Source organism: Protopterus annectens, chromosome 7.part0, assembly GCF_019279795.1.
Source record: "Protopterus annectens isolate FY-2018-M chromosome 7.part0, PAN1.0, whole genome shotgun sequence".
In the NCBI taxonomy this organism is placed as follows: domain Eukaryota; kingdom Metazoa; phylum Chordata; order Ceratodontiformes; family Protopteridae; genus Protopterus; species Protopterus annectens.
Window position 1 is genome coordinate 1569918171 of NC_056739.1, and position 26390 is coordinate 1569944560.

The 26390-nt window shown below is 41.7% G+C and overlaps 1 protein-coding gene across 6 annotated transcripts in view; it reads right to left on the minus strand.

Moving 5' to 3' along the window:
* PTPDC1 (protein tyrosine phosphatase domain containing 1) overlaps positions 1-26390 on the minus strand; it is a 1141579-nt gene that overhangs the window by 717599 nt on the left and 397590 nt on the right. For all 6 annotated transcript variants that reach the window (XM_044078123.1, XM_044078118.1, XM_044078120.1 and 3 more), the window contains one exon: positions 11733-11813. In XM_044078123.1, coding sequence (XP_043934058.1) covers positions 11733-11813 — 81 coding nt within the window. The remainder of the gene's footprint in view (positions 1-11732; positions 11814-26390) is intronic.

Here is a 26390-nt window from a genome sequence, read left to right on the forward strand (position 1 = left end):
CCCCTCTCTCATCCTGGTAGTCTCATAAAAATATCAGAAACCCATACTCTCAGATATCACACAGGAACATGTCTTGGAGGTGCTCTCAAAAGCCAAAAACATGGCTTTAAAGGCACTGACAACATCCCAGGATGCATCGCAAATGTCATGTAGCATGATATTTCTATGCTTCTAGCAATACTATTCAACTTCAGCCTTCAAACTGGCTTTGTACCAAGTGAATGCAGGACAGCAACAGTCGTACCCCTGTACAAGGAAGGGTCTTCCACCAACATGGGTAATTACTGAACCATAAGTTTGACCAGCCTCAAATGTAAAGCCATGGGAAGCCTTATCATGGAACTAATAAATAAAGACACATGAAGCCTCCAAACACTGGACTCATTCCAGTGTGGTTTTGTCAAAGGCAGGTCATGCTTACTCAACTCAGTTGACTTTTTTGAAAAAGTCAAAGTTGGGAGGGTGGCCTAATGGTTAAGGTGTTTGCCTTGCAAGCACAAGATGCAGGGATGGAGTCTCACAAGGGATAATTGGCAGTTAGCCTAGTATGAATCTATCTATCTATCTATATCTATCACACAAGTAATGGATGAATGGAAGACAGTACAAACTGTCTAACTTGACCTGGCCAAGGCTTGTAACACAATATCCCAATCAGGCATTGTTGAAATGCTTTTGAAATTAGGAGAAAATCCCTAGGCCACCCATTGGATACAGGAAGTTAGTAAAGGGGAAGCCATCCTCACAAAAAGACCAGTCACCCATGGGGTCCCACACAGCTCTGTGCTGGGGCCACTCTTATCTGGCATCTATTTTTATTAAGTCAAAGCAAACATCACTAGTCTATCGTTGATCAAGTCTGTGGATGATTGCAAGCTGGGAGCAGTCAGTGAATCTCCCAAAGAGTCAGCAATCCTACAGGAGTGCTTGTCCCACACAAACAACTGGTGGCAGATTATGGACTAAAGCTAAGTGCCAAAAAATGCATAGTGTCCTTTGGAAAACTGACTGACTCAAAGAACTATCACATTGGTAATACACCCCTAAGGGTGAACTAGTAGTTAGGGATTTAGGAACTTGCACACACAGTGACCTAGCATTCGACCAACATGTCTCACAGTTGTGAGGAAATCCTTCAATTCTGTGCAGCTTATAAGTAAAGGGATAGTTTCTAGGTCCAGAAATGTCACCATCCCATTCTACTCAGCCGTCATTAGACTCATCACAGAATAAACTGCCCCCTTTGATATATACCCATCCAGGCATTTGCAACAACTAGAGTGTCCATGGAGGTTTCTTGCAAAAAAGAATACTGGCCATAAAGCACATGCCCTACATGGATCTCGTCAAAACCCTGTCACTGTATTCAGTCCAATCAAACTACTAAAAGGCGACTGATGCCTGGATTATAATGATCCTTTGACACAGTACTTAGGAAACTACTCTACATCTGAAAGCATAATTGCACTTGAAACACCTGGTCCAGGAACCTAAACTTTTTCTGCAATATAAACAGAACAGTTTGGAAGGAAAGGTGCATACCTTGGAGCATATCCACATCACTACTCTGGAACAGACTTCTCAACCTCGTGAACAGTGAAGTTAGAAAGTTACTTGGTTGAAAAGACCTGATCATGTTCCACTTCACCTCCAAGGTCAGATCATCATGTTCCCCTCTTCCAAATCTCTTCACTTATCACTTCTTCCTTATACACACAATGATTAGGGGGACGGGACCCCCGGACTGCCTCACCGACACCAAAAGCCCCAAGTTCCCCTCACCAAAAATCAAAAAACCAAAAAATCTGTCATATGCTGCCAGATTGAAGGAAACTACAGCTCTATTCAGTTCATGCCGTCTGCATAGAGGGCCAGAACAACTGATGACATGTGCCTGACATACCAGCCACATGTAATCCAAATTAATGGACACAAACCACAAAAACCACCAGAACCAGCAAAACCAAAACACTTAGCGGCTAGCATAAATAGGGGCGGGCTGGATGACTCGATGACTACACAGACGAGACTCTATCAGCTGGAATAAAATCCCGTCCCATGTGGAGACTCGCTGGCTCTGTTCAAGAAAGAAGAAACCTTGAAATGTGAGATTGTGGTGTACCACCACTAGGTCATCTCTGTGTCAGCCTGCTGGACTGCACACAAAAACTACAAGGCACAGTATTTTTTTTTATATAGGGGTGGTAAGCGTAAACAAAAAAAAGGCTAGGCTTATAAATGCCTTAGGGCAGATAGCCTAGTATAAACCTATGAACCTATGAACACAGGCAGTGCTTAAACGCCCACCTTACGGTAGGGTCACAACACACTGAAGGTGAGACCCCAACAATTAAGCTTCTGCAAATGAAAATTATTTAAAGAAAATGATGGCAAGGAAAGTAAAACACCTATGAGATAACATAGCTAGGCAACAAACAGTAACATGGCTAGGCATAAAATGCCCACTGGGAATGACAGCTCAGCATTCTTCTATGAAACTTTGAAACAGTCCTAGATTCAAGGCCCATTATTATACCTTTTCCCTACGTTTTCATTACTTTATCTCTTAGAACAAAATGTTTTAATGGTTATTCACAAATGTTTACAGTGATGCTATGAGTATCTTTCAGAATTCTTATCCAGTCTTAGACTCAATATTCTTTTGGAAAGATATATCAGATCTGTTTACGTCTCTTATTTCAGAAATTGCTGAAAAGAAAGCAAAGCACTCTTGATTCCCAGGACAAATAACACAGATTCTATTTTTGCCTTCAGCTTTAATAATCTGCTTTCCAGTTTTGATTCTTGATATACTGCTGTTTTTAAGTCTTATCTTCCACTATTGGTTTATGATTAAAGAAATCTTTCTTTTAATTAGATGAGTCTACATTTCCTCCTGCATTTCAACCTATTTTTCAGTTTTCAATCAAATGCAAGTTTTATCAAACTTCTTGCTTTTAAAAAGCCCTGATAAAGACAAATTCAGCCACAGAACAAGTTTGATGAAGATGAGGAACAGATGATAACACTCTGAAGTCCTAGAGATCATGTTTTGTGTTCTGTTGAGTTGTACATATTTCAGAATTAGGCAAATGAGGTAGCAGACATATGAAGCTCACCTTTTTTCTTGGCAAATAACATGAAAAGTCTTCACTACCAATATCTTGTGTCTGACCATCTAGTACACAATTAATCATTGCATGCTATACAGAAGACAGATTGGAGTATGACTTTGCTGCAGTTTGCACATTAAATCAAATGTACACCTCACCACAGCTGAATGTTAAGCTCAAGTATGCCTTTTTGCATGTGCAGTACTGTACAAATAAGTTACACAATCAGCAAAAAAAGAGATGATGATGATGATGATGATGATGATGACAGAAGGTTAATAAGTAAAACACACTGGTTGGTAAAACTAGGTAGTTACAAAGGAGCATGTACAGCTATAATTACTAATAATGAGAGATAACGAAATGTAAAAAAACTTAAGAAAGATAAATAACAACTGCTCAGGAGACTGCTCTTTTCTTGGTCTGCTACATGAAATTACAGTGCTTTTCATGAACATTTCCATCTTAACAGGCAATTACACAAGACTCCGAAGAGGAAGATAAGTTCTAAATTAAAGTATCTGTATTTAGCAACTTCATCAAGGATTTTTACCAGCATCATGTTATCTGTATGCTATTTCAGATGCCTGACAAGTTAAAATATCAGGAAATTAAGCTGGCTCTACAGGTTCATAGGTTAGTACTAGGCTAACTGCCCTAACCATTATACCAACCTCCAGAAGTATGCAGCCCTGGATACAGCCTCCAGAATCCAGAGTCAAATTGCAGGTCTGAGTGCTGGAAGATCTAAATGGGAAGATGGCAGTGACTAGCCAAGGGCAATGCATATAGCTGTCACCTAATGTAAACTAGGAGATATAGCTCCAGAAAAGGATACTGATGGGAGTTTATATTGTGCATGTGTGTGTGTCTCTCTCTCCATTTTACATATATATATATATATATATATATATATATATATATACACATACATACAGTGGATATAAAAAGTGCACACACCCCTGTTAAAATGCCATTTTTTGTGATATTGAAAATGAGACCACAATAAATCATTTCAAAACTTTTTCCACCTGTAATGTGACCTATAACTTGTACAATTCAATTGAAAAACAAACAAATATGTTAGGGGAAAAAATATAAAAAATAGAAAACGTACAATAAGCTGGTTGCATAAGTGTGCACACCCTTAAACTAATACTTTGTTGAAGCACCTTTTGATTTAATTACGAAATTCAGTCTTCTTCGGTAGGAGTCTATCAGCATGGCACATCTTGATTTGGCAATATTTGCCCACTCTTCCTCGCAAAAGCACTCCAAATCTGTCAGATTGCGGGGGCATCTCTTCTGCACAGCCCTCTTCAGGTCACCCCACAGATTTTCTATTGGATTTAGGTCTGGGCTCTGGTTGGGCCATTCCAAAACTTCAATTTTCTTCTGGTGAAGCCATTCTTTTGTTGATTTGGATGTATGCTTGGGTCATTGCCATGTTGAAAGGTGAAATTCCTCTTCATCTCCAGCTTTCTAGCAGACACCTAAAGGTTTTGGGCCAAAAGTGACTGGTATTTAGAACTCTTCATAATTCCCTCTATCTTGACTAAAGCCCCAGTTCTAGCTGAAGAAAAGCAAAGTACATTTTTGTACCTACCATAAATGTAGATGTCCAATAGGTATGCATCTGCAGTCATAACATATGGGTTGCCCTGCCTCAGGCAGCCCTTTGGTCGGCCGGATTCCAAAGTCTGGGTCTGGCCTCGGCTGATGTCGCATTTTCCCTGACGTCACAGCTGCTGGGGTATAAAGGCATCAGCCGACGCCATTTTCCTCAGTGTTTCTTGCCCCAGATGCCAGGTGCCCTCTAGGAAGGCTAAATTTGGATAAAAATTGAAAATTCCAAACAGAGTAAAACAATATATATATATATATATATATATATATATATATATATATATATATATATATACAAACAAATACACCATAATAGATTCCCCCAGCTAGCTGAAAGAGGGGTAAGCACCCTAGGAATACCACAGAAGGGAAGCGGGTGGGTAATCCTGACTGCAGATGCATACCTATCGGACATCTACATTTATGGTAGGTACAAAACTGTACTATGTCCTTCAAGGATGCATCTGCAGTCATAACATATGGGTAGAATACCATAGCCAAACTGGGGGAGGAGGTACTAAGATAAGGATGGTGTAGTTATGATCCCCTGTAAAACTGCAGTTGCAAAACCTGCTCGGGATCTGGAGTATAAAGGTAGGTTGTAATGCTTGGCAAATGTATGCACGGAGCTCCAAGTAGCAGCTTCTAAAATGTCTTTGGTAGCCACCCCTCGTAGGAAAGCTGTAGTGGTGGCTGTGGCTCTTGTGGAGTGAGGCCTGATATTTTCAGGAGCTGTCTTTCCATGAAAAGAGTAGCAGAAACAAATGCAATTTCCTATCCATTTAGAGATTGTCCGTTTGGAAATTGCTTTTCCTTGCACTCCAGCTGCATATGCTACCAGAAGTTGGTCAGTTTTTCTGCTGGTTTTAGTTCTGTCCAGATAGTAGCGTAGTTGTCTGTGTACATCCAAGGTGTGCAGTAGTTTTTCCCCCCTGTTCTGTGGGTTAGGGAAGAACGTAGGCAAATGAATAGCTTGGTTCAAGGATACCCTGGATACCACCTTTGGCATGAAAGTAGGATTGGTTCTCAGAGACACACTATCCTGGTTAAAAATAAGGAAAAGCTGCACTGCCATTAGCGCCTGTAACTCGGATACTCTTCTTGCTGAAGTGATTGCTAGAAGGAAAGCAGTTTTCCAAGATAAGAACTGTAAGTCTGCTGATGCTGCTGGTTCAAAGGGAAGTAGTGTTAATTTTTCCAGCACAAAATTGAGATCCCATGCAGGAAGAGGTGGTTTTCTTGGAGGTTTTACATTTTTGATCCCCCTTAAAAATTGTCTGAGGAGAGGGTGAGAGAAGATAGGAGGATCCATGTTGTATTCTGCTGAATTGCTGAAGCATGGATCTTAATGGAAGAATATGACAGGCCATTGTGGAACAGTTCTGCTAAGTATTCTAGGATGTGTGCTAGGTTTGCCAGTGTGACATTTGTACCCTTTGAAGCGCTCCAAATGAGGAATCTCTTCCATTTAGCTGAGTATGTCTTTCTTGTGGAGGGTCTACGAGCCTCCAGGATTATGTCCTTGACCCTTTGAGATAAGACAGTTTGGCTTTGTTTTAGGCAATTTTCCAGGCAGTCAGTTGCAGTGTTTTCAAGTTTGGATGCAGTGTCTTGAAGTTGTTCTGCGTTAGAAGTAGAGGCCATAGGGGTAGAGGCCATGAGTTCATCCGAGACATGCTTCTCAGCAGCGGATACCAGAGCTGCCTTGGCCAGTCTGGAGCTATCAGTATCACATTTGGCTGTTCCTCTCTGATCTTCAGTAGTACTCTGTACATCAATGGAAGTGGTGGAAAAGCATACACTGCTAGGGCATTCCAGTTGAAAGAGAGTCCACCTTCCAAGCTTGTGGGTGGTATACTCTTGAGCAGAATTTCTTTAGTTGGTTGTTGAGTGGGGAGGCGAACAGGTCTATCTCTGGCATTCCCCATTTGTTTGTTATGATTTTGAAGATGTCTGGATGCAGCATCCATTCGTGAGCATCCGTGGTAGTTCTGCTTAAGCTGTCTGCTAGTGAATTCTCTTTTCCTGGTACAAATTTGGCCTGCAGTTGGATGTTGAGATCCAGGGCTAGGTTCCACAGATCCATTGCCATCCGGCATAGAGGGTAGGAATGCGTGCCTCCCTGTTTGTTTATGTACCACATGACTGTGGTATTGACTGTCCTTATCAGCAGATGACCTTGCTGGAGGAATGATTTGAATGCCTCGATTGCATGTTTCACTGCCAGCATCTCCTTTAGGTTTATGTGCAAATTCAGCTGGTCCTGAGTCCATAGGCCTTGGATGCACTTGTCTTCCATGTGTGCTCCCCATCCTCGGTCTGAGGCGTCCGTGGTGATGGTCTGCCTTGGATGTGGTTTGGTGAAAGGCAACCCTCTGTTGGACTGGCATGCCTGGGCCCACCACAGGAATTCCTTTTTCAGGCATGGAATGATTGGAATCATGGTTTCTAGACTGTGCCTGTGTTGAGACCATACATTCCTTAGGTACCATTGTAATTTCCTCATATGCAGCCTGGCATGTGGGATCAAGATTATGCAAGATGCCATGTAACCCAGGGCCTGCAGGACTTTCCTTGCAGTGAGCTGAGTTTGTTTTGTCAAAGCCATGAAGTAGACTGGTAGTTGCTTTTTGTTTTTCTTCTGTGAGAAAAGTCATCTGAGTTATTGTGTCCAGATCCGCACCCAAAAAGGTTATCCTTTGGGATGGCACTAGTCTTGACTTCTGGATGTTGACTGTGTATCCCAAGGCCTGTAACAGGTGTATGACATAGGCCAAATCTTTTGTAAGTCTTGTCCAGTTCTCCGCTTGTATTAGGCAGTCGTCCAGGTATGGGTAGATTTGAATTCCCTGAACCCTGCAATGTGCAATTACTGATGCCAGGCATTTCGTGAATACTCTGGGCGCAGTAGATAAGCCAAATGGCAATGCTGAGAATTGATAATGCTCTGATCCTGCATGAAATCTGAGGTGTCTTCTGCAATCTGGTTGTATAGGGACGTGCAGGTATGCCTCCTTGAGATCTAGAGTCACCAGCCAAGACTCCTTGCCCAACATGGGAAGAAGTTGCTGTAGGGTCAACATTTTGAATTTTGGCATAATGAGATATGTGTTTAGTGCGGACAAGTCGAGAATAGGCCTCCATTGGGTTTCTTTTCTTGGTACAAGGAATAGTCTGGAGTAAAACCCTTGGCCTTGTTCAGTAGATGGTACCCTTTCTATTGCTTTCATCTGAAGTAAATTGTTGATTTGTCTTAAAGCCTCTGGCTTCTGGTTTGGTGGAAGGTTTGGCATTCCGCTCCTTCTTGGTAAAGTGTGGAAATGAAACCTGTATCCTCTGTCTATTGTTTGCAATGTCCATTTGTCTTTTGTAATGCAATGCCAGTTGTTTGAGAATAAAGCCAATTTTCCACCCAAGGGTGCTTCCAGTTGTTCCCTTGTAGGCGGAGTCAGAGTCAAGTCATTGTGTTTGTCCTGTGGAAGTGGATGTAGTTTCAGCTGTGGCAGTACTCCTCTGGTTGGCAGGTTGCCACTGGCGACCCCTGAAGGCACCTTTTGATTGACCTCTGCCTCTTGGGCGTCTATTCCTGCCCCTCTGTGCTTTGGAGTTGTCTGGAAAGGACCAATTCTTTGAAGGCCAGTTTCTGCTGAACCTCGGAGGTTGGACCTGCAGAAAATCCTTAACTGTTTGCACAGATTTTGCTTTTTCTTCCACTTTCTTTAGAATCTCCTGTGCAGGAGCCAAATAAACTTTGTTTCTCCATTGGAGCATCTAGGAGTTTAGCCTTAACATGGTCCGGCAAGGATTGTTCTTTTAGCCAGGCATGTCTACGAATTACTGCCCCAGTCATAGCTGATCTAAATGAAGCTTCCAGTGCATCATAGCCACATTTTAAAAAAATGATTACTGACCTGCTGAGAATTGTGTACCAAATCCTGAAGGGCCTTACGGTCTAAAGGTTCAGGAGAAGAAAGCTTTTTATTCAGCTGGTCTAACAAATATTCCTGGTACTGTATCATATGGAATTGACAGTTTAAAGCCCTGGCAGAAAGAGTAGCAGATGTATAAACCTTTTTTTCCCCATCTCACTAATGTTCTTGACTCCCTTTCAGAGGGTAGTGGGTTTTTGGCAGTGGCAGCTGCAACACCTTTCGGGCCCTGAGAAATAGTTTCTGGGTCTGCAGCATGGGCCTTATACAAGTGGAAGTGGGAATCCGGAACCCTGTAGTATCTGTCAGGTTTGGCAGGGGCCGGAGGAAGTGAATCAGGGGCAGAGCTGACATCATTATATGCATCATCAACTACAGTTAGCACAGGTGGTATGGCTAAAGGCCTATGCTGTGGCAAGTGTAGGAAAGTCCTTAGTCTTTTCTAGAATCAGAAAAATCCTGACCCTGCCATTGAAAGTGTTCCCTCATAGAGTGTAAAGTTTCCCCAAAGGAGAATTCCTCTGGAGGAAGCAGAAGGGATAGAGTCTTCTGCATCAGAGTCCTCATAAGGTGAGTATGGCCCTTCATGATGGTCTGACAAATCAGATCCATCCGAGGAGTAGTCAGAGGAGAGAGGTTCAGGGGTTCAGTCCTGGGCCTTTTGTCAGGAGGAGGTTGGGAGGCCCTGTCTGGGTGAGGTTGGGAACCCCTAATCAGAGAAATAAGGTCCTCAGCAAGACTGAGAATCTGGGTACTTGAGGAAGGTCTCTGTGAGGTTGATTTTGCAGGTAAAGCTTTAGTAATTTTAGCTGCTTTAGCCCTGGAGAAAGCCTTAATAGACATAGAAGCAGGGGGCCTAGCTGCCCCACGTGCAGGAGTGGAAATGTCCAAAGGAATGGTGTCGGACAATTCTCGTGCGTTTGCTTCTTTGGTAGGGGTTTCTGTAGCCGACTCGGCCGGGGCCTCGCTGGCCTTGGTTGTCGGAGGTAAGATTTCGGCAGAAGGAAGAACCGAGGCCTCGGTTTCAGCCAAAACCGAGACACTCGCGGTAGGCCTAACCGTGGTTTCATCCGAAACCACGGGCCGCGAGTGTCGGTCCTTTTCCTTGCGTTTTTTGGCTAAATGCGTAGTCGGAGTCTCCGACGGCATTTTATATGCAAAAGCGGATCCAAAAAACTCTTCTGCAAACTCCGACCGACGTCTAAGAGTCCGACGGTTGAAGGAGGCACAAGCTAAACAGGCTGATAAGTCGTGGTCTGGGCCTAAGCAAGGAAGGCAGTAGGAATGGAAATCCTTATGAGGTATTTGTTTCCCACATGTTAAACAATTATTTACTTTGTCTGACATCGGCTGAGGCAAGAGAGAGTCCCCAGCTTTTAGAAGTCTTCGGTAGCGGAATCTCTGGATCTGACCGACCGGCACTTGCGAACAGCTTCTGCTTCGGGCACCGCGCGGCAAGAAAGACTGAGGAAAATGGCGTCGGCTGATGCCTTTATACCCCAGCAGCTGTGACGTCAGGGAAAATGCGACATCAGCCGAGGCCAGACCCAGACTTTGGAATCCAGCCGACCGAAGGGCTGCCTGAGGCAGGACAACCCATATGTTATGACTGCAGATGCATCCTTGAAGGACATCCCCAAAGCATGATACTGCCACCACCATGCTTCACTGTGGGGATAGTTTTCTTTTGGTGATGCGGTGTTGTTTTTGCGTCAAACGTACCTTTTGGAATTGTGGCCAAAAAGTTCAGCCTTGGTCTCATCAGACCATAACACATTTTCCCACATGCTTTTGGGAGACAATGTATTATTTTGCAAATTTTAGCCAGGCCTGGATGTTTTTCTGTGCAAGAAAAGGCTTCCGTCTTGCAACCCTACCCCATGGTCCAGACATATGGAGAATACGGGAGATTGATGTCACATGTAGTACACAATCAGTACTTGCCAGAAATTCCTGCAGCTCCTTCAGTGTTGTAGGTCTGTTAGCAGACTCACTGACCAGTTTTCGTCTTGTGTTTTTATCATGTTTGGAGGGACAGCCAGTTCTTTGCAACATCACTGTTGTCCCATATTTTCTCCACTTTTTGATGACTGTCTTTACTGTGTTCCATGGTATATCCAAATGCTGTGGAAATTTTTTTGTACCCGTCTCCTGACTGACACCTTTCAACAATGAGATCCCTTTGATGCTTTGTAAGCTCTCTGCAAACCATGGCTTTTGCTGTAGCAGGCAACTGAGTAAATGACAGGAAACTCCTACTAAGACAGCTCAGCTTTATTTGGTGTTAATCAGAGTCTCTTTAATTGATGGCAGGTGTGTACCCAGGAAGACTGAATGCTATAACTAAATCAAAAGTTGCTTCAACAAAGTATTAGTTTAAGGGCTGCACACTTATATGACCAGCTTATTTTGTTTTTTTATTTTTTATATTTTTTCCTCCAATAGATTTGTTTGTTTTTCAATTGAACTGTACAGGTTATAGGTCACATTAAAGGCGAGAAATGTTTTGAAATGATTTAGTGTGGTCTCATTTTTTTATATCACAATATCCACTGTACATACCACTGAAAAAAGGTTTACCTTCATTTTATTGAACATGGTTTGTGTTAACAGGCATTTCTACGAATTGAGTGAGGAAATCATGGAAAGCCTCAGAGTACAAATGTCGAAAATGGTTTAGCTGAAAACCATTTTCAACATTTGTCCATGTGTTTGAATGGCTAAATGCATTTGCACTGTAGCCATTCGAACACGTTACACGCTGTTGTGAGTTCTGTGCAGGTGTCCTTTCAATGGAAGGATGTCACACAAACCATGTTTGATGAAATGAAGATAAACCCTGAAAAAGATATAGAGTTCTGTAGCAACATCTGTAACTTAACCAAATTCAGTTAAATTAATCTCTGAACTCCTATCATTCAAATAAGCATGAAAAGTATGTCTAATAAGTGTACTTTGTCTTGTAAAAACTTCACATTAAAAGGGTAACTTAGAAAGAACATTATGCTTTATTTCCAGAAAATATTCTTAGAGAGATTGACAAATTCTGCACAAAAGTAATCACCTTTGAAATTCTTTGATGATGTTATACTTCTCAATTACCTCAGTTGAGGGTCGAGACATTGCCAGTATATTTTCTGTAATCCTGAAAATAAAAATAAATAAAAAGACTTTATGTTAGTGCTACTTTGATGCAGTATAACAGTGCTGTTTTGTGCATGTATGATGATGCATGATGACATTCATATTATTACTTCAGAAGTAAACCAATAAGGCAAAAAAACACATTTCATGTAAGCAATAAAGTTTTCAGAGGTTATAGTGTTAATCCTGCAGCCAATACAGCACTAGACTCTGTGCCAGATATTAGCTACTAATACACATGTACACATAACAAATAAAAGGAAATCCCACATGGGGTACTCTTCTGTTCTCAGTAAGATTTAATTCAGCCAATTGGCAGACTACGTAAGCTGTTTAGAAATGAGCACAACTGAAGAGCAAGCAAGATCTGAGGATGGGTCAACCACTGCACCCTTTACATTACTGAAGTCCTTGTGATGGAAGAAGGGCCTCAGCCAAGCTTATTACTGAGAGAGAGCTTTGGAAGGCTGATAAGTAATGAGCTACCTGCATGGCATGATTTCTCGAGCGAAGAATGCAGCAGTGAACACGGTGATGAATATCTACCATGATATCCTAAAGATATTAAAAATATCAATTTTAAAGCAAGGACAATGTATTAGTAAATTATTAAACACACCCAAATGTAAGCTGTGAATGTTATTTATATATGCAAAATAATATATGCGTATATGTGTATCACAACATCAAAAGTACACAAAATATCAATCTTAAAAGACAGAAAGCCCTCCACACCCCCTGCTACTTGTACATACTGACTCTGACATTGCATAACTCTGGAGAAAAGGTAAACATTTTCACTTTCCACTGTTTATATTGTTTACTGTCACAGTTGACCTCCCACAAAGCAATACAGGCATTCTGTGATGGCGGGGGGGATGCAATGTCAGCTCTCATGGTAAACAAGACAGGTTTGGGCAATTTCAACTTTCAATATTGCTTTCATGGTCAACTAGACTGATTTCACTGGATCAGATATGTGGATCAATGACGCCCATGATAACCATATTATTTGTCTGTGTGTGTGTGTGTGTGTGTGTGTGTGTGTGTGTGTGTGTGTGTGTGTGTATAGACACATACACCACAGAAAAACATACAAATATGCCTATAGCATACACACAGATAGACAGACAGAGGCAAACCAGCATTCTTTTAAACTGACCATAAACAGCCGACCATGAAAACAATATTGAAAGCTGAAATTGTTGACCCCTTTTTTCCCCAACATCCTTTCTTACTATGACTATCTCATACCGCAACTATTCTGGTCTCTTTCCCCTTTCCCTCTGGCTGTTATTCTACTACTCTGTGCCTACTTATTTCTTTCCTACCTCTCCTTAGCTTCCATATCTACCTCTCCAATCTGTGCAAATCCCTTGTAGTCATGACTGTTCACTGTCTGCTTGTATTTTAATTTGCCCGTTCCTCTTCCTTTTTAGGTGTGTATTGCTGCAGTTATAAAAAAACTTCAATACCAGACTTCCCTGTACCTGGTTTGAAACCGAAATCTACCACTACCCAGTCTAATGCGGTCAACAACATATACCTTTCAGAAGCTATCTGTATGTTATATTATTACACTACTATTCTGTTTCAACACACCTTGCTATAGGTTATTGCCAACTGTTAAGCACACCTCCACACCTGAACCCCCCAGTTCTCTCAGCTGTTCCTTATTCTGTATCTTTTTAGTTTCAACCCTTTTCTTCTCTCTCTCTACCACCCCTTTCACTCACTCCTGTCCCCCAGCACTGGTATCTCTCCACCTCCCTAGGTTCTTTCTTTTTTACTTTTACTACTCTCACCCATCTCCTGCTCCATTCTTTGGCTAACTTAGTTAATTAGTTGTTTTTTTTTACCTACTTCTTGCAGTCACTCTAAACGGCTTGTACCTGCTTACTTTATTACCTGCATCCCCCCTCCTCCTACTCTATCCTTTACTATTTACTCTTTATCTCTCCAGATGTAGTTTTTACTCCAATTTCCTGCTGAAATCCATGTCCTGTCCCATCCAACCCTTCTCCCTCCCTTATCTAGTGTTGTTTCATAGCCGTTTCTGCACCTTAAGTCTCCCATGCCCCCATCAAACTGCTGCACTCTTGACTCACAGACAGTTCTGTATTTGGTGAAACAGTTCCTTTAGCTGATTGTGTTTGTAGATTGTTGGCTGTCAGAGACCCAGTTCTGCACGCTACGCTCGGGCTCACTTCACTCCCCTGCCCTACCCCCATTCCCACCCAGCCCCACTTTCATTAGATTTATACTCTCGACACTCCTCCCACACCACAATCTGACTAAACCCCTTACTCAACTAATTTTCCCTCTCCAACAATCAACCACTTCCCTTCCAACTTTACTTCCCTTCCCCATTAATACTACACCACTTCCTGCACTCTCCCAATACCAGTCTACCCTATACCTGCATTATTAACCGCCTACTTCCCATCTTTACTACTTAACAAAACAGAACACCTTTGCTGCTACTCTGAAACTGTCTCCTACAATTCCACAAGATGTCCCCTCACTATCCCCCTTCTCTTCCTACTAGCTCTATCAACCTCATACCACACATCACTTCACTACTTAAAAGCAACACCTACTCTCTCTTACAGTCATTCCTCATACAACAACCCTCACACATTTCTAATCTCACCCTACCTATTCCCACTTTAACCCTCCAACCTCTTCATGATCAAAATATACCCTAATGCATCTCTTTCCACTTATATAAAACCTAGATCTACCTATACTGTACAGTTGCTCTCCTTTTTGCTCTCTTTCTTTGATTCACTCCTCTTACATGGAGATATCCATCCCAATCCGGGACCAGCCACCTCTACTTCTAACGCACCTTCTCATTCTACCTCACCCCCACAGTCTCTACCCTAATTCCAGACTTCCTTATCTAAATCCCCAACTATTTTCTCCCTAAATATCCAAAGCATTGTTAACAAAACTACAGAACTGCACTCTTGGATCCAACTTAACTCCCCTCATATCTTAACCCTATCTGAAACCTGGTTAAGGCCTCACATCTCTAACTCAGAAATCTTACCCCCAGATTACAACATCTATCATGTAGATAGAGCTAACAAGAGAGGTGGAAGTGTTCTCATCCTGTACTCCAAAAAGCTTACTGTTTCTCCACTCGCAACCTCCTTACCCAGTTTTGCTCCTGCAGAAATCCTCATTGTAAACTGCCATCTCAACCCCCATAAGAAATTTGTCATAGTCTCCATCTATATCCCCCCAGGTGACAACATTCCTATTCTTGAAAACATTCTCTCCTGGCTCTCTCAAAACATTCCCTATGAAACCATTACATCTGGTGACGTTAACATCAATTGGGCTTTGCTTTCCTCCTGTTCCCCCACTGTATGCCTCAATCTGTACGGCTTCCACCAATTCATATCTTTCCCTACTAGAACCAACAGAAATTCTACTTCTGGATCTATTATAGACTGGATCGTTACTTCCGACCCTGCTGTCTATCATAACCCTGGCATATTTCCCAACTTTCTGAGTGACCATTCCCCTATCTATATCCATAGAAACTCTCAACAGTCACCCAAAGAACACTTTTACAGAGAATGTTGTAATCTGGCTCATTTTGACCCAGATAAGTTTAACTCTACACTATCAAGCATCAACTGGACCTTCCTTTATAACCTCCCCCTTAATGATGTTGTAACTGCATTCAATAAGATATTCCTTGACATTCTGAAGAGCATGGCCCCATCCAGAAAAATCAGGGTAAAATCAAACTGTGCCCCCTGGCTCACTAAACAAACACGTTCTATTATGCATCAAAGGGACTCTGCCTGGAAAACTTGGGTCAAAAATAAAACCTCTCCCCTACTCCAACATTACAAAAAACTACTGCCACAGAAACTGCTGCTCTATTAAACAATCACTTTATAAAAACTATCCAAAGGCTAACTTCTCTGCCTTCACCTCCCAGTCCTTCTTCCTTTAATACCTTCTCTTTTCAACCTATTCCCACTGCCCTTATCAAATCCTACTTGAACAAACTAAAACCCTGCTCCCCCTCTGTTGACAACTTACTTCCCCACTTTTCTTTAAAATTGCTACCAATTCTGTTGCCTACCCAGTCTCCGTCTTTATTAATCATTCTATTACCGACCCTGTTGTCCCTAAAATATGGAAATCCTTTTACACAATTCCTCTCCACAAGGGTGGTAACTCCACTGACCCCTCAAACTACCACCCCATTGCTACACTGTCCCCACGTTCCAACATACTAGAAAAATGCATTCATTATTATCAAGCGTTTAAGTAGCTGAGAATCTCTTAACTCCCACCCAGCGCAGCTTTCGACCCCACAACAGCACATCTACTACTCTATTCTCATTCACCCAAACAATAGCAGAAGCCTGTGATAACCTTCTTCTTTCCTGTCTATTCCTTGATCTCTCAAAGGCTTTTGATACTGTCTCCCACTCTAAACTGTTAATTAAACTTGCTGACCTTCACCTGTCCACCCTCTCTATACCCTGGTTCTGTAGTTACTTATCTAACAGACTACAATCTATATGCTGGCATACAGTCTCCTCCCCACTCCTGCCTGTCTACACTGGTGTCCCCCACGGGTCTATTTTGTGTCCCCTCTTGTTCAATATCTTTACTAACAACGTACACTCTGCTAGTAACCTCTCAACTCAATACATTACGCTGATGACTCCATCCTTATTACCACTGCCCACAGCATCCCTGAACTCCATTTTCTTACCCAAGACACTTTCACTTCCATCAAACCGTGGCTCACTGATAATCAACTAATATTAAATCCCAAAAAAACAAAACTTCTACTTTTCATTCCTAAAACATTAGCACAACATAAATCCTCTTTCTCCATTACCTCCCTTAACAATACCATCATCAGACCTGAACCACATGCTAAATTACTTGGTGTCATCATTGACGACGAACCAAAATTCAATATACATATCAATCAATGCATAAAAAAACACCAAAAACTTGGCCTCCTGTACCGCAATCATAGATCTCTTTCTCCTTCCTCAAAATCCTCTCTAGCCATATCTCTCCTCTTACTCGGTCTTCTCTATGCAGCCCCAGTTCTTACTAGCCTTCAGTCATCCCTTCTCATCAAATTAGAGCAAACCTACAATAAAATAGCTAATTTTGCCTCCAATCTTTCCTATAAACCCACCACTGCCTTGCCCTTAAGTCTTTTCAATGACCTGAATTCTCTAGACAACTGCTCGTTCCACAACTGCATATAACACACTCAATTCTTTATAACCCTACTTCCTGCCCCTCTATCTCTAATACTGTATCACAACACAACCCCCAATGTCAGGTTCGTACATCTGACAAACATCTCCTGGACATCTAAAACCCCACAAAAAATATTGGTAAGTCACTATACAAATACTCAGTAGCTCACTCCTGGAACTCCCTTCCTCATAATATATGAATTATCCCCAACAAGGTCCAATTCAAACTGGAACTTAAACTCTACCTACAAAACACCTGGTCCTGTCCAAGCCCAGCTCCTACCTGATTCTATTTACCCTCTTCGTAAAGTCTACATTCTTGCTCTCATTATTTTTCTCTCTCCTCTCCCTAGTGCTAATTCTACAACATAACAACACCCAGCTTTTATAAATCACTTTTACATCCAAATTATCTTGTTGTTAATATATATATATATATATATATATATATATACATATATATATACACATGCACACACACATACACATGCACACATACATACACACACACACACACACACACACACACACACACACACACACACACACACAAATGTACAAAAGTGTTTATTTTATTAACTACATTTTTACTTTTTGTTGTATAAATTACTGCTGTATACCATTTGTGATGTAAATGTTTGTCTTGAAAGACTAATTGTAACTGGAGCTTTTCTCCTTGGGTCTCCACTGAAAATGGGCCTTTGGCTCAGTTAGACTAACCCGGTTAACAAATGACAATCAATCAATAAATAAATAAATATATAAAATAAATAAATAAAAATGTTATGCACAGTGTGCGTGTGTGTGTTTGAAGAATTATTCATTTTATCTAATGGGTTTCAGTTTTAATACAGCTTTGCTGTTGATATGCACAATTTAAAACTGGATAATTAACACCACGAGCAGCTGCCATTTCCTCTATTTCTTGTCAAACAGTGCTAGAAATTCTCTTTTTCTACAATCCATAAGCTCACAATTAAGTACAAACCATTCAGATTTCCAAAGAATTCTTCACATCCTTTTTTTCCAAGCTAGGTTCATAAATACACACTGCCACATGTCACCAGACAAATCAAACCCTTTGAACTACTTGTAAATGTTGTTCCGATACTGGCAGCAAGACATGTCAAAATAATATCTGGATCTTCATTAATGCACCAGTACTGTGAACCTACTCCATAGTTATGAGCACCTTTATTCTTATTACCATCATCAGTTGCTCGAGATGTTCTAAACATGTATTACTGGTTATGCATTTTCGGCTGGTCCATGATGTCATATGATTTTTCAGGCAAGGTTAATAAAGCTGATAAGTGAGCAGTTTAATCTTATTCTGATGAAGTTTCTGTCATTGTGAGACAAAAATGATCAATAAAAGTTGAAATGTTACTTCTATGACTGCATTTATTGGCATCTGTTGGACCTTATTCTGCAGTTCTTTATACCAACTGTCCACACCAGCTGCAAAGTTGAGATCAAAGACATCAATTCCAAATGGATCCAATCTTGAGGCTGCTGACATCAGTGCTACCATGCTTGGGTCAAAATTAAGCCTTATTAGGACTGGGGCCTGCAGGACGACCAATGAATATAATCTAAACCACTGCAGAAAAACTTGGAAAGAAAGATACACCTCTGGATATCCTAGTACCTGAGAAGAAAGAGACCAGAGTTACCTTTTCCTGTACCTAATAAAACACCGCCACCATTTTACTGGATTCTTCTTTGATGGGGACAGAAAAACTTTGATAGTATCTAAGACATCACAAATAAAGACCTAAAAGGAACTAAGGGTCTCTTATTTCTACATCAGAAACAAAAGACACATTGACCATTCTGAAAGGCTTTGACAGTTTTTACTGGGAGCTTGGATGCCCCAGATCTCAAGGAACAGAGAAGGCCTCCTTTGTTCCTGACTTCTTCAAACTAGGACTTGGAAAAGAATATCTGAATTTGATTTATTCCCATTTATCTACTTTACATTTTGTCTTATTTCCTATCTTTCTGGCTTTCTCTTTATATTTCTCTATAATAGGTTTGGTCTTTCAACCCAAAGAGGTTGACCACAGGAGGAAGCTCAAGTTCAAGGCCTCATCAGGAGCAGACAGACAGCTTTCTTTTTACTTTAACAGCAAAATTGTCTTGCTTTCTTTCTTTTGTTAACTGTAGCAGGGTGAATGACTTACATACTTTACACATCATATCAAAATGTTCTCCACGACAAAATATACACAAACTATATTGGTTCTGTGGTGGGATTTTATGCCTACATTTGCACTTAAAACTTTACTACCTATGACCAACCAGAATAGCAGAATATATGCCAAACTCAGTAACAGTAAAATGACAGAAAATAACAGATATCAAGCAACAAAAGCTTAAGTGCCTGCAGTCATTTCAAAGTGCCAGTTATTGATGACTACAATTAGGCACACAGACACTCCTTTTACCACCCTGGACCAGGATACTCTATTTGTTAGTTGTTTCTCCACACTGGGACTTGGGTCTTGCAGTTGTTCACATGGAAGTAAACAATCAAATGCTCCACCCTTGGTGAGATGCAATGAGACATGACTGAGGTCACAGTGCATGTGTCCAAGACTCTTGTTTTTGGCAGCATCTTGCCATCTTCAAAAATTATGCCACAATAAACTAAATGACTTTTGCTAAATTGTGTTATTCTTACTGTATCCAAGTATGTCAGCATAGGCCTACTTATTTTACCAAGTATGGTTTTTGCCTCTCCTGTGAGGGTTTTCTCAAATTGGCTAATACATTTGTTACCACCATGGTACCTTTTCTAAAGTACAGTCTACCTTTGTTACCACCATGGTACCTTTTCTAAAGTACAGTCTACCTTTGGGATACACTTGCACCATAAAATGATGGCACTGCATAACATTTAAAGTGTGAACAAAAGAATGTCCGAGCTTGAGGCCTTCCTGATCCTTCAGCACATACATGTGTGTGTGTGTAGTCCCACAAAAAAGAATTTATGTACTTACCATAACATTCCATGTTTGTTGTCCTTGATCCCGTCTTCCTTCTTGTTGGTTGCGTTTGGAGCCGACCCTCGGCACTGACTCAGCTATATTCTAAAGCTTGAGAGCTTCCACTCGAGGCTAGACCCTATCCCGTCATGCCTAGCACTAGTTACCCAGATCTCGTTTGTGATAACCCATAACACTAGGCCACAATGTGTAGATATATAAACTATAGACATATATAACAAAATATATATGTATATAAGAAAAACCCTCAAGCCATAAGTAGAAATTCTTATTCTATCCAACTCATAAGGCAGGAAGGGAATCAAGGCCTATATAGCCAAAGACGGATAACTCCTCTCGATCCTCCAGGAGGGGGAAGGAGGGTGGGATGCAAGAAGGAAGGCAAGATCAAGGACAACAAACATGGAAAGCTATGGTAAGTGCATAACTTTTTTATGTTATGTTGTCCCTATCTCGCCCCAGCACCTTCTTCTTGGGTGGCTCAATGGAATATACTCTTCAGAACCGTGGAACCAAAGGATGCCCTATTCCGGCAGGCCACATCTACTTTGTAATGAGTAATGAAGGTAATGGGGGTTAACCACGTAGCCACCGCACAAACTGAGTCTATAGGCAGTCTGTCCCAAAAGGCAGTAGAGGTAGACAAAGTCCTAGTTGAGTGTCCTCGAATTTTCCCTGGTAGTTGTTTGTTCTGTGAGTTATAGACGTAAGTAATGGTATTCAAAATCCATTTTGATAAAGTCACTTTCGATACTGGAGTTCCCTTTTTGTTGTCTGCAAAGGATACAAACAATCGGTCAGATTGTCTGAATTCCTGAGTCCTGTGCAAATAAAATTGTAATTGTCTATGAACATCCAATTGGTAGAGTTTATGCTCTGCCTTGTTGCCATAGTTTGGAAAAAAACACTGGTAGTTCTATCGACTGATTCAGATTGAACTCTGAGCAAACTTTTGGTAGAAAGGAAGGGTTGGTCCTGAGAGAAACCCTATCTTTGTAGAAAATTAAATAAGGGGAATGAATGGAAAGGGCTTGTAATTCTGATACCCTCCTAGGTGAGGTAAAGGCGATCAAGAAAATCGTTTTCCAAGTCAAAAATTGTAGAGCACAAGAACTGGCTGGTTCGAATGGAGGAAGAATCAATGCAGCTAGGGCTAAATGTAGATCCAAAGGAGGAAGTGGTTCTATTATTGGGGGTCTCAAAAGGATGGTACCCCTCAGAAAAGCTTTGCGTAGCCTGTGGGACATAACATTTCTCCCACATGGAAGTTAGAAATAGCAGCCAACTGATCTCGGACAGTTGCTGCTGCTGCTGCTCCTTGGTTAAAAATTTCAGCCAGGAATTCTAGCATCTTTGAAATGGATGCAGTAAAAGGATAAATATTATTATTGACAGCCCAACAAGAGAACCATTTCAATTTACTAGTTTACAGTTTCCTCATAGAGGATTTGTGAGAGGAAATGAGAATATGTTGTACGGCTGGGGAGATATCAGGAAGCCTGGCTAAACTGGGAAGTGGAGGAACCAAGCTATCAGCTTGAGGGTCTGTAAGGAAGGATGGAGTGTGTCTGACGAATGCATCAGCAGCTCCGGAGCTGGGTCCAGGATCCACGGCTCCTACAGGAGATGAGGTCATAGAAACGGGAACCAGATTTGACAAGGCCAGTAGAGGGCAATGAGGATTAGCTTGCAACCCACTGATTTTGCTTTCTGAGGAACCTTGGGGATCAGAGGAATCAGAGGAAAGGCATACAGAAGTCCCGGGGGCCAATCATGAACAAGTGCATCCCTGGATGATTGTCTCAGTGGGGGGACTAGGGCGAAATAGCTGCTGCATTTGGCATTGATGGATGTGGCAAAAAGATTGCAGCAAGGCTGGCCCCACTTGTGAAAGATCTGATTCGCAATAAAGAAGTTATGTACTCACCATAACGTTCCATCTGAGTAGTTCTACTTCATTTGTCTTCAACCTGAGGGTACCAGATCCGTATTGGATCCCAGTCAGCAAGTTCACTAGCATCTGCTCCGAGCTCCTCCCCTTACCCATAATACACATCCACTACCTTCCAACCCCCAGATCGAGTTTGCAGCCACTTATACTGAGAACCCGACCTGCAAAAACACCTTACGCACCTAAAACTTCAGCGAAACAGGCTGTCCATATGGTAAGGCCAGGGGGTAGGAGGGAGGGATGGTTGAAGACAAATGAAGTAGAACTACTCAAATGGAACGTTATGGTGAATACATAACTTCCTTAGCTGAAGTAGTTTACTTCATTTGATCTTCAACCTGTTGGACAGAGTCCCCAGTTACTAAACTCCTGGGTGGCCCTCATGGAAGGATATTCTGGAGCACCGTGGAACCAAAGGATGCTCTCCTTCTAGAAATCCAATCCAATTTGTAGTGAGAAATAAAGGTATGAGATGAAGACCAAGTAGCTGCAGAACAAATATAATCCAATGAGACTCTCGACCAAAAGGCCGCAGTAGTAGCCACTGACCTAGTCGAATGAGCTTTCACCTGACCCAGAGGAGACAAACCTTTATCCTTCTAGACCTGAAGGATGCACAAGGAAATCCACCTAGCGATAGTGACCTTAGAGATAGGTTTACCCAAAAAGGGTTTAGAGAAGGATACAAACAATTGATCAGATTTACGAAAGGTTCTAGTCCTGTGTAAATAAAATCTTAACTGTCTATGAACATCCAACAAGTGGAGTCTGTATTACATTTTGTTAGCAAAATTTGGAAACAAAACAAGTAAGTTAATGGTCTAATTGATGTTAACTTGTGATGCTACCTTGGGAAGAAAGGACGGAGTAGTACGAAGGGAAACCCTGTCCTTATGCAAAATCATGTCTGGAACAGACAGCGTTTGCAGTTCTGAAACCCTTTTAGCAGAGGTGATAGCCACTAGAAACGCTGTTTTCCAAGACAAAAACTTAAGATCCGTGGTTGCTGCAGGTTCAAATGGCACAGCGACCAAAGCTTGAAGAACCATAATAAGGTCCCATGGGGGAACAGGATCCTTGACCTGGGGGCGTAATAGGAAAGTACCTTTAATAAAGGCTTTACACAGTCTGGAAGAGGCTAGAAAAGCAGAATTCTCACCCACATGAAAATGAGAGATGACAGCTAGTTGAACTTCGATAGTACAAGAGTTTGCTCCTTGTTGAAAAATATTTGCTAAAAAATCGAGAATAGCAGGAACAGGAGCCGTGAAAGAGTCTAAACTCCTTTGAGAAGCCCAAAAGGAAAAACATTTCCATTTGCTACGGAAAACCTTCCTGGTGGAATTATGAGCTGCCACCAGAATAGACCTGACTGAAGAGGATAATCCAGGAGTCCTAGCAATTAGGGGAACTGGAGCAGCCAAGCCGTGAGCTTCAAACTGTCCACGCTCAGATGAGGAACCTCCGAAGGGTGTGAAATAAGATCCTGAATGGGATCCAAGACCCATGGTGGAGCCAGAAGATGAGACCAAAGGAAGGGAAACCATACCTGGCGAGGCCAAAACGTGGCAATGAAGATCACTTTGCTTCTCAGTCGACAAGCTTTCTGTAGAAACCTCAGAATAAGAGGTACAGAAGGGTAAGCATACAGAAGACCGAGAGGCCAAGCATGGACTAGAGCATCTCTGGGGGACTCCCCTGGCTGGGGGTTCAGAGTGAAGAACTCACTGCACTTCGCATTGGAAGGAGATGCAAAGAGATCGCAGCAAGGCTGACCCCACTCCAGAAAGATCTGCTCCGCTACTGAAGGATTCAGAGACCACTCGTAAGGCATCAGTATAATCTGACTTAACCTGTCCGCTCGGATGTTGGAGTGTCCCGGAATGTGCATTCCTATCAGAAAGTGACCGGTGGAGATTACCCATTCCCAAACTCTCATGGCCTAGCAACAAAGGGGGTAAGATCTGGTCCCTCCCTGTTTGTTGACATACCAGACCACCGACATGTGATCTGACTGAATTGCAATGGTTCCCAGAGGAAGAAAGGCATGAAGGGGCCTGCCACGCCAAAAGGACTACCCTCATCTCAAGAATGTTTATATACAAACTGGTCTCGATAGGGAACCACAGGCCTTGGACTGTCCTGCCCAAAGAATGCCCTGCCCACCTAAGTTGGAAGGCATCCGTGGTCACTGTGGCTTGGACAGGGGCTGGAACAAAAGGTCATCCCTCTAGGATTTCCGGAGAGTACATTCACCAAAGAAGGGACAACCTGCAGACTCGAATAAGGTGTATTGGATAGGATAATGGAAGATGCAACAGGGACCATTGCACCGCTAGAGTCCACTGTAGTACTCACATGTGTAACCAGTGACGGAAGAACCGTTATGGTCGTTGCCATAGAACCTAGAGCCCTGAAAACCGAATCTGCCAAGGGAAGGTGAGAACGGTAGATCAGGGAAACATGCATCCTCAGGTTTCAAACTCTCGCCGTGGTCAGGAAGATTTTGGACTGTAGAGTATCTATCCGTGCCCCAATGTAGTCTATTACCAGGACAGGATTCAGAAGATATTTGGATGTGCTGACTGCAATCCCTAAGTGAAGTGCAAGCTTTAGGAAATAATCCCTGGTTTGACAAAGTAGACACCTGGTGGGAGCAGTAAGGAGTCAATCGTCCAGGTACGGGTAGACCTGAATCCCTTGAAGCCTCAGGTGAGCTGCTACTACTGCCATCACTTTGGTGGACACCCTGGGGGCTGTGGTGAGACCAAAGGGTAGGGTTCGAGAATGGTAATGATTGACTCCTAGCCAGAAGTGGAGGAACTTCCTGGAGCTTCTGTGTATCTTTATGTGTTAGTAGGCATCTTAGAGGTCTAACGAGCACATCCAGTCGCTCTCTTGCAGGTATGGCATGATGGACTGTAAGGTGACCATCTGGAACTTTTCTTTGACAACTGACAGGTTCAGGGTAGATAGGTCCAGAATAGGCCTTAAGTCCCCATTTTCTTTGTCATCAAAAAGAATCTGGAGTAGATGCCCGATCCGGACTGATCTGGGGGGATGGGTTTGATGGCTCGTTTCTCTAGCAGCTTGGAAATTTCCAGTGCTGCTGCTTCCCTTTGTGTGGGTGATACATACGGGAGGTGATTGAGTGGTTTGGGAGGAACCACAAACAGGATTGAGTATCCTCTGGATATAATCTGAAGCAAAACACAAACGAAAACCAACCTTCACACAAAGTAATACAGGCTGAAATCCACTGATCCAAACACGAAAATGTATTTTAAACATGAAACAAAGTAAGCGCTTTCATCTGGTATATATATAACCAGACTTCTTCAGACAACTAAAAACTGCATGCAAAGCAATTTATATATATCAGACTCACAATTGGTCACACCCCACTTAAACTTAATGAGCTCAAAGAAATGAAAAACTTTTTGTGCTAACCAAAATGCATGATGCAGCTAAAAAAGCATCTCATATAAATCACTTTGTAGAATAAAAAAATACATATGCATCTGTTCTAAAATCAGAAAATGTGTCATACAATAAATAGCCTAAACCTACATGGTATGAAACATTTTTTAAAAATGCATACATATATAAATAATTATGCTAACATTATAATTCAAAAAATTATTAAAACATATAGTTCTGAAAAAACATTTAACCTAGTCTATATCAAATAAAGTCAGGGACACCCTCACTAACTAGAACTAGAAAAATTACCCATCAAATACTTTTAATTTTAACTTGCTTGATATGGAAACTGTGTCATTTAAACCTGGGGGGAATATGCATGAAGAAAAACCTACCATCACATTTCTTTCTCTTCAAGGAATATCTTCCATGGGCGCCCCCATCCCCACATTTTACTTGTTGTAATATTACAAATTTAAATGTATGATCGGGGAAAAGTTTTGTGTGCCTATATAGTGCATTTTTCTCATCGTGTTGCAGCATTTCATATCTATGCTCATATATACTTTGAGCCAGTTTGCGTTGAGTTTTGTCTATGTAAAAGGCTGGGCACTTGGTACATACAGCAGTATACACAACTGCTTGAGTATAACAACAATATTTACCTTTTATCTTAATCCTTTTATCACGTATAGTAATACTAGTAGTTGGCAAAATAAAATTATACTGGTGGCACATACCAACACGGATACATCTTTCCTTCTATTTCCCCATCTGTAGTTTGTTCCAGGAGGCCCTTGATATTCCTGCCCTTTCTACAAACAAAGTTAGGTTTCCTACCACAAATCCCAGCCAAACTGGGTTCACTCAATAACATAGAACAATTCTTATTAAGAATGTCCTGTACAATATGACTCTCACTGGAAAAAGTGGAT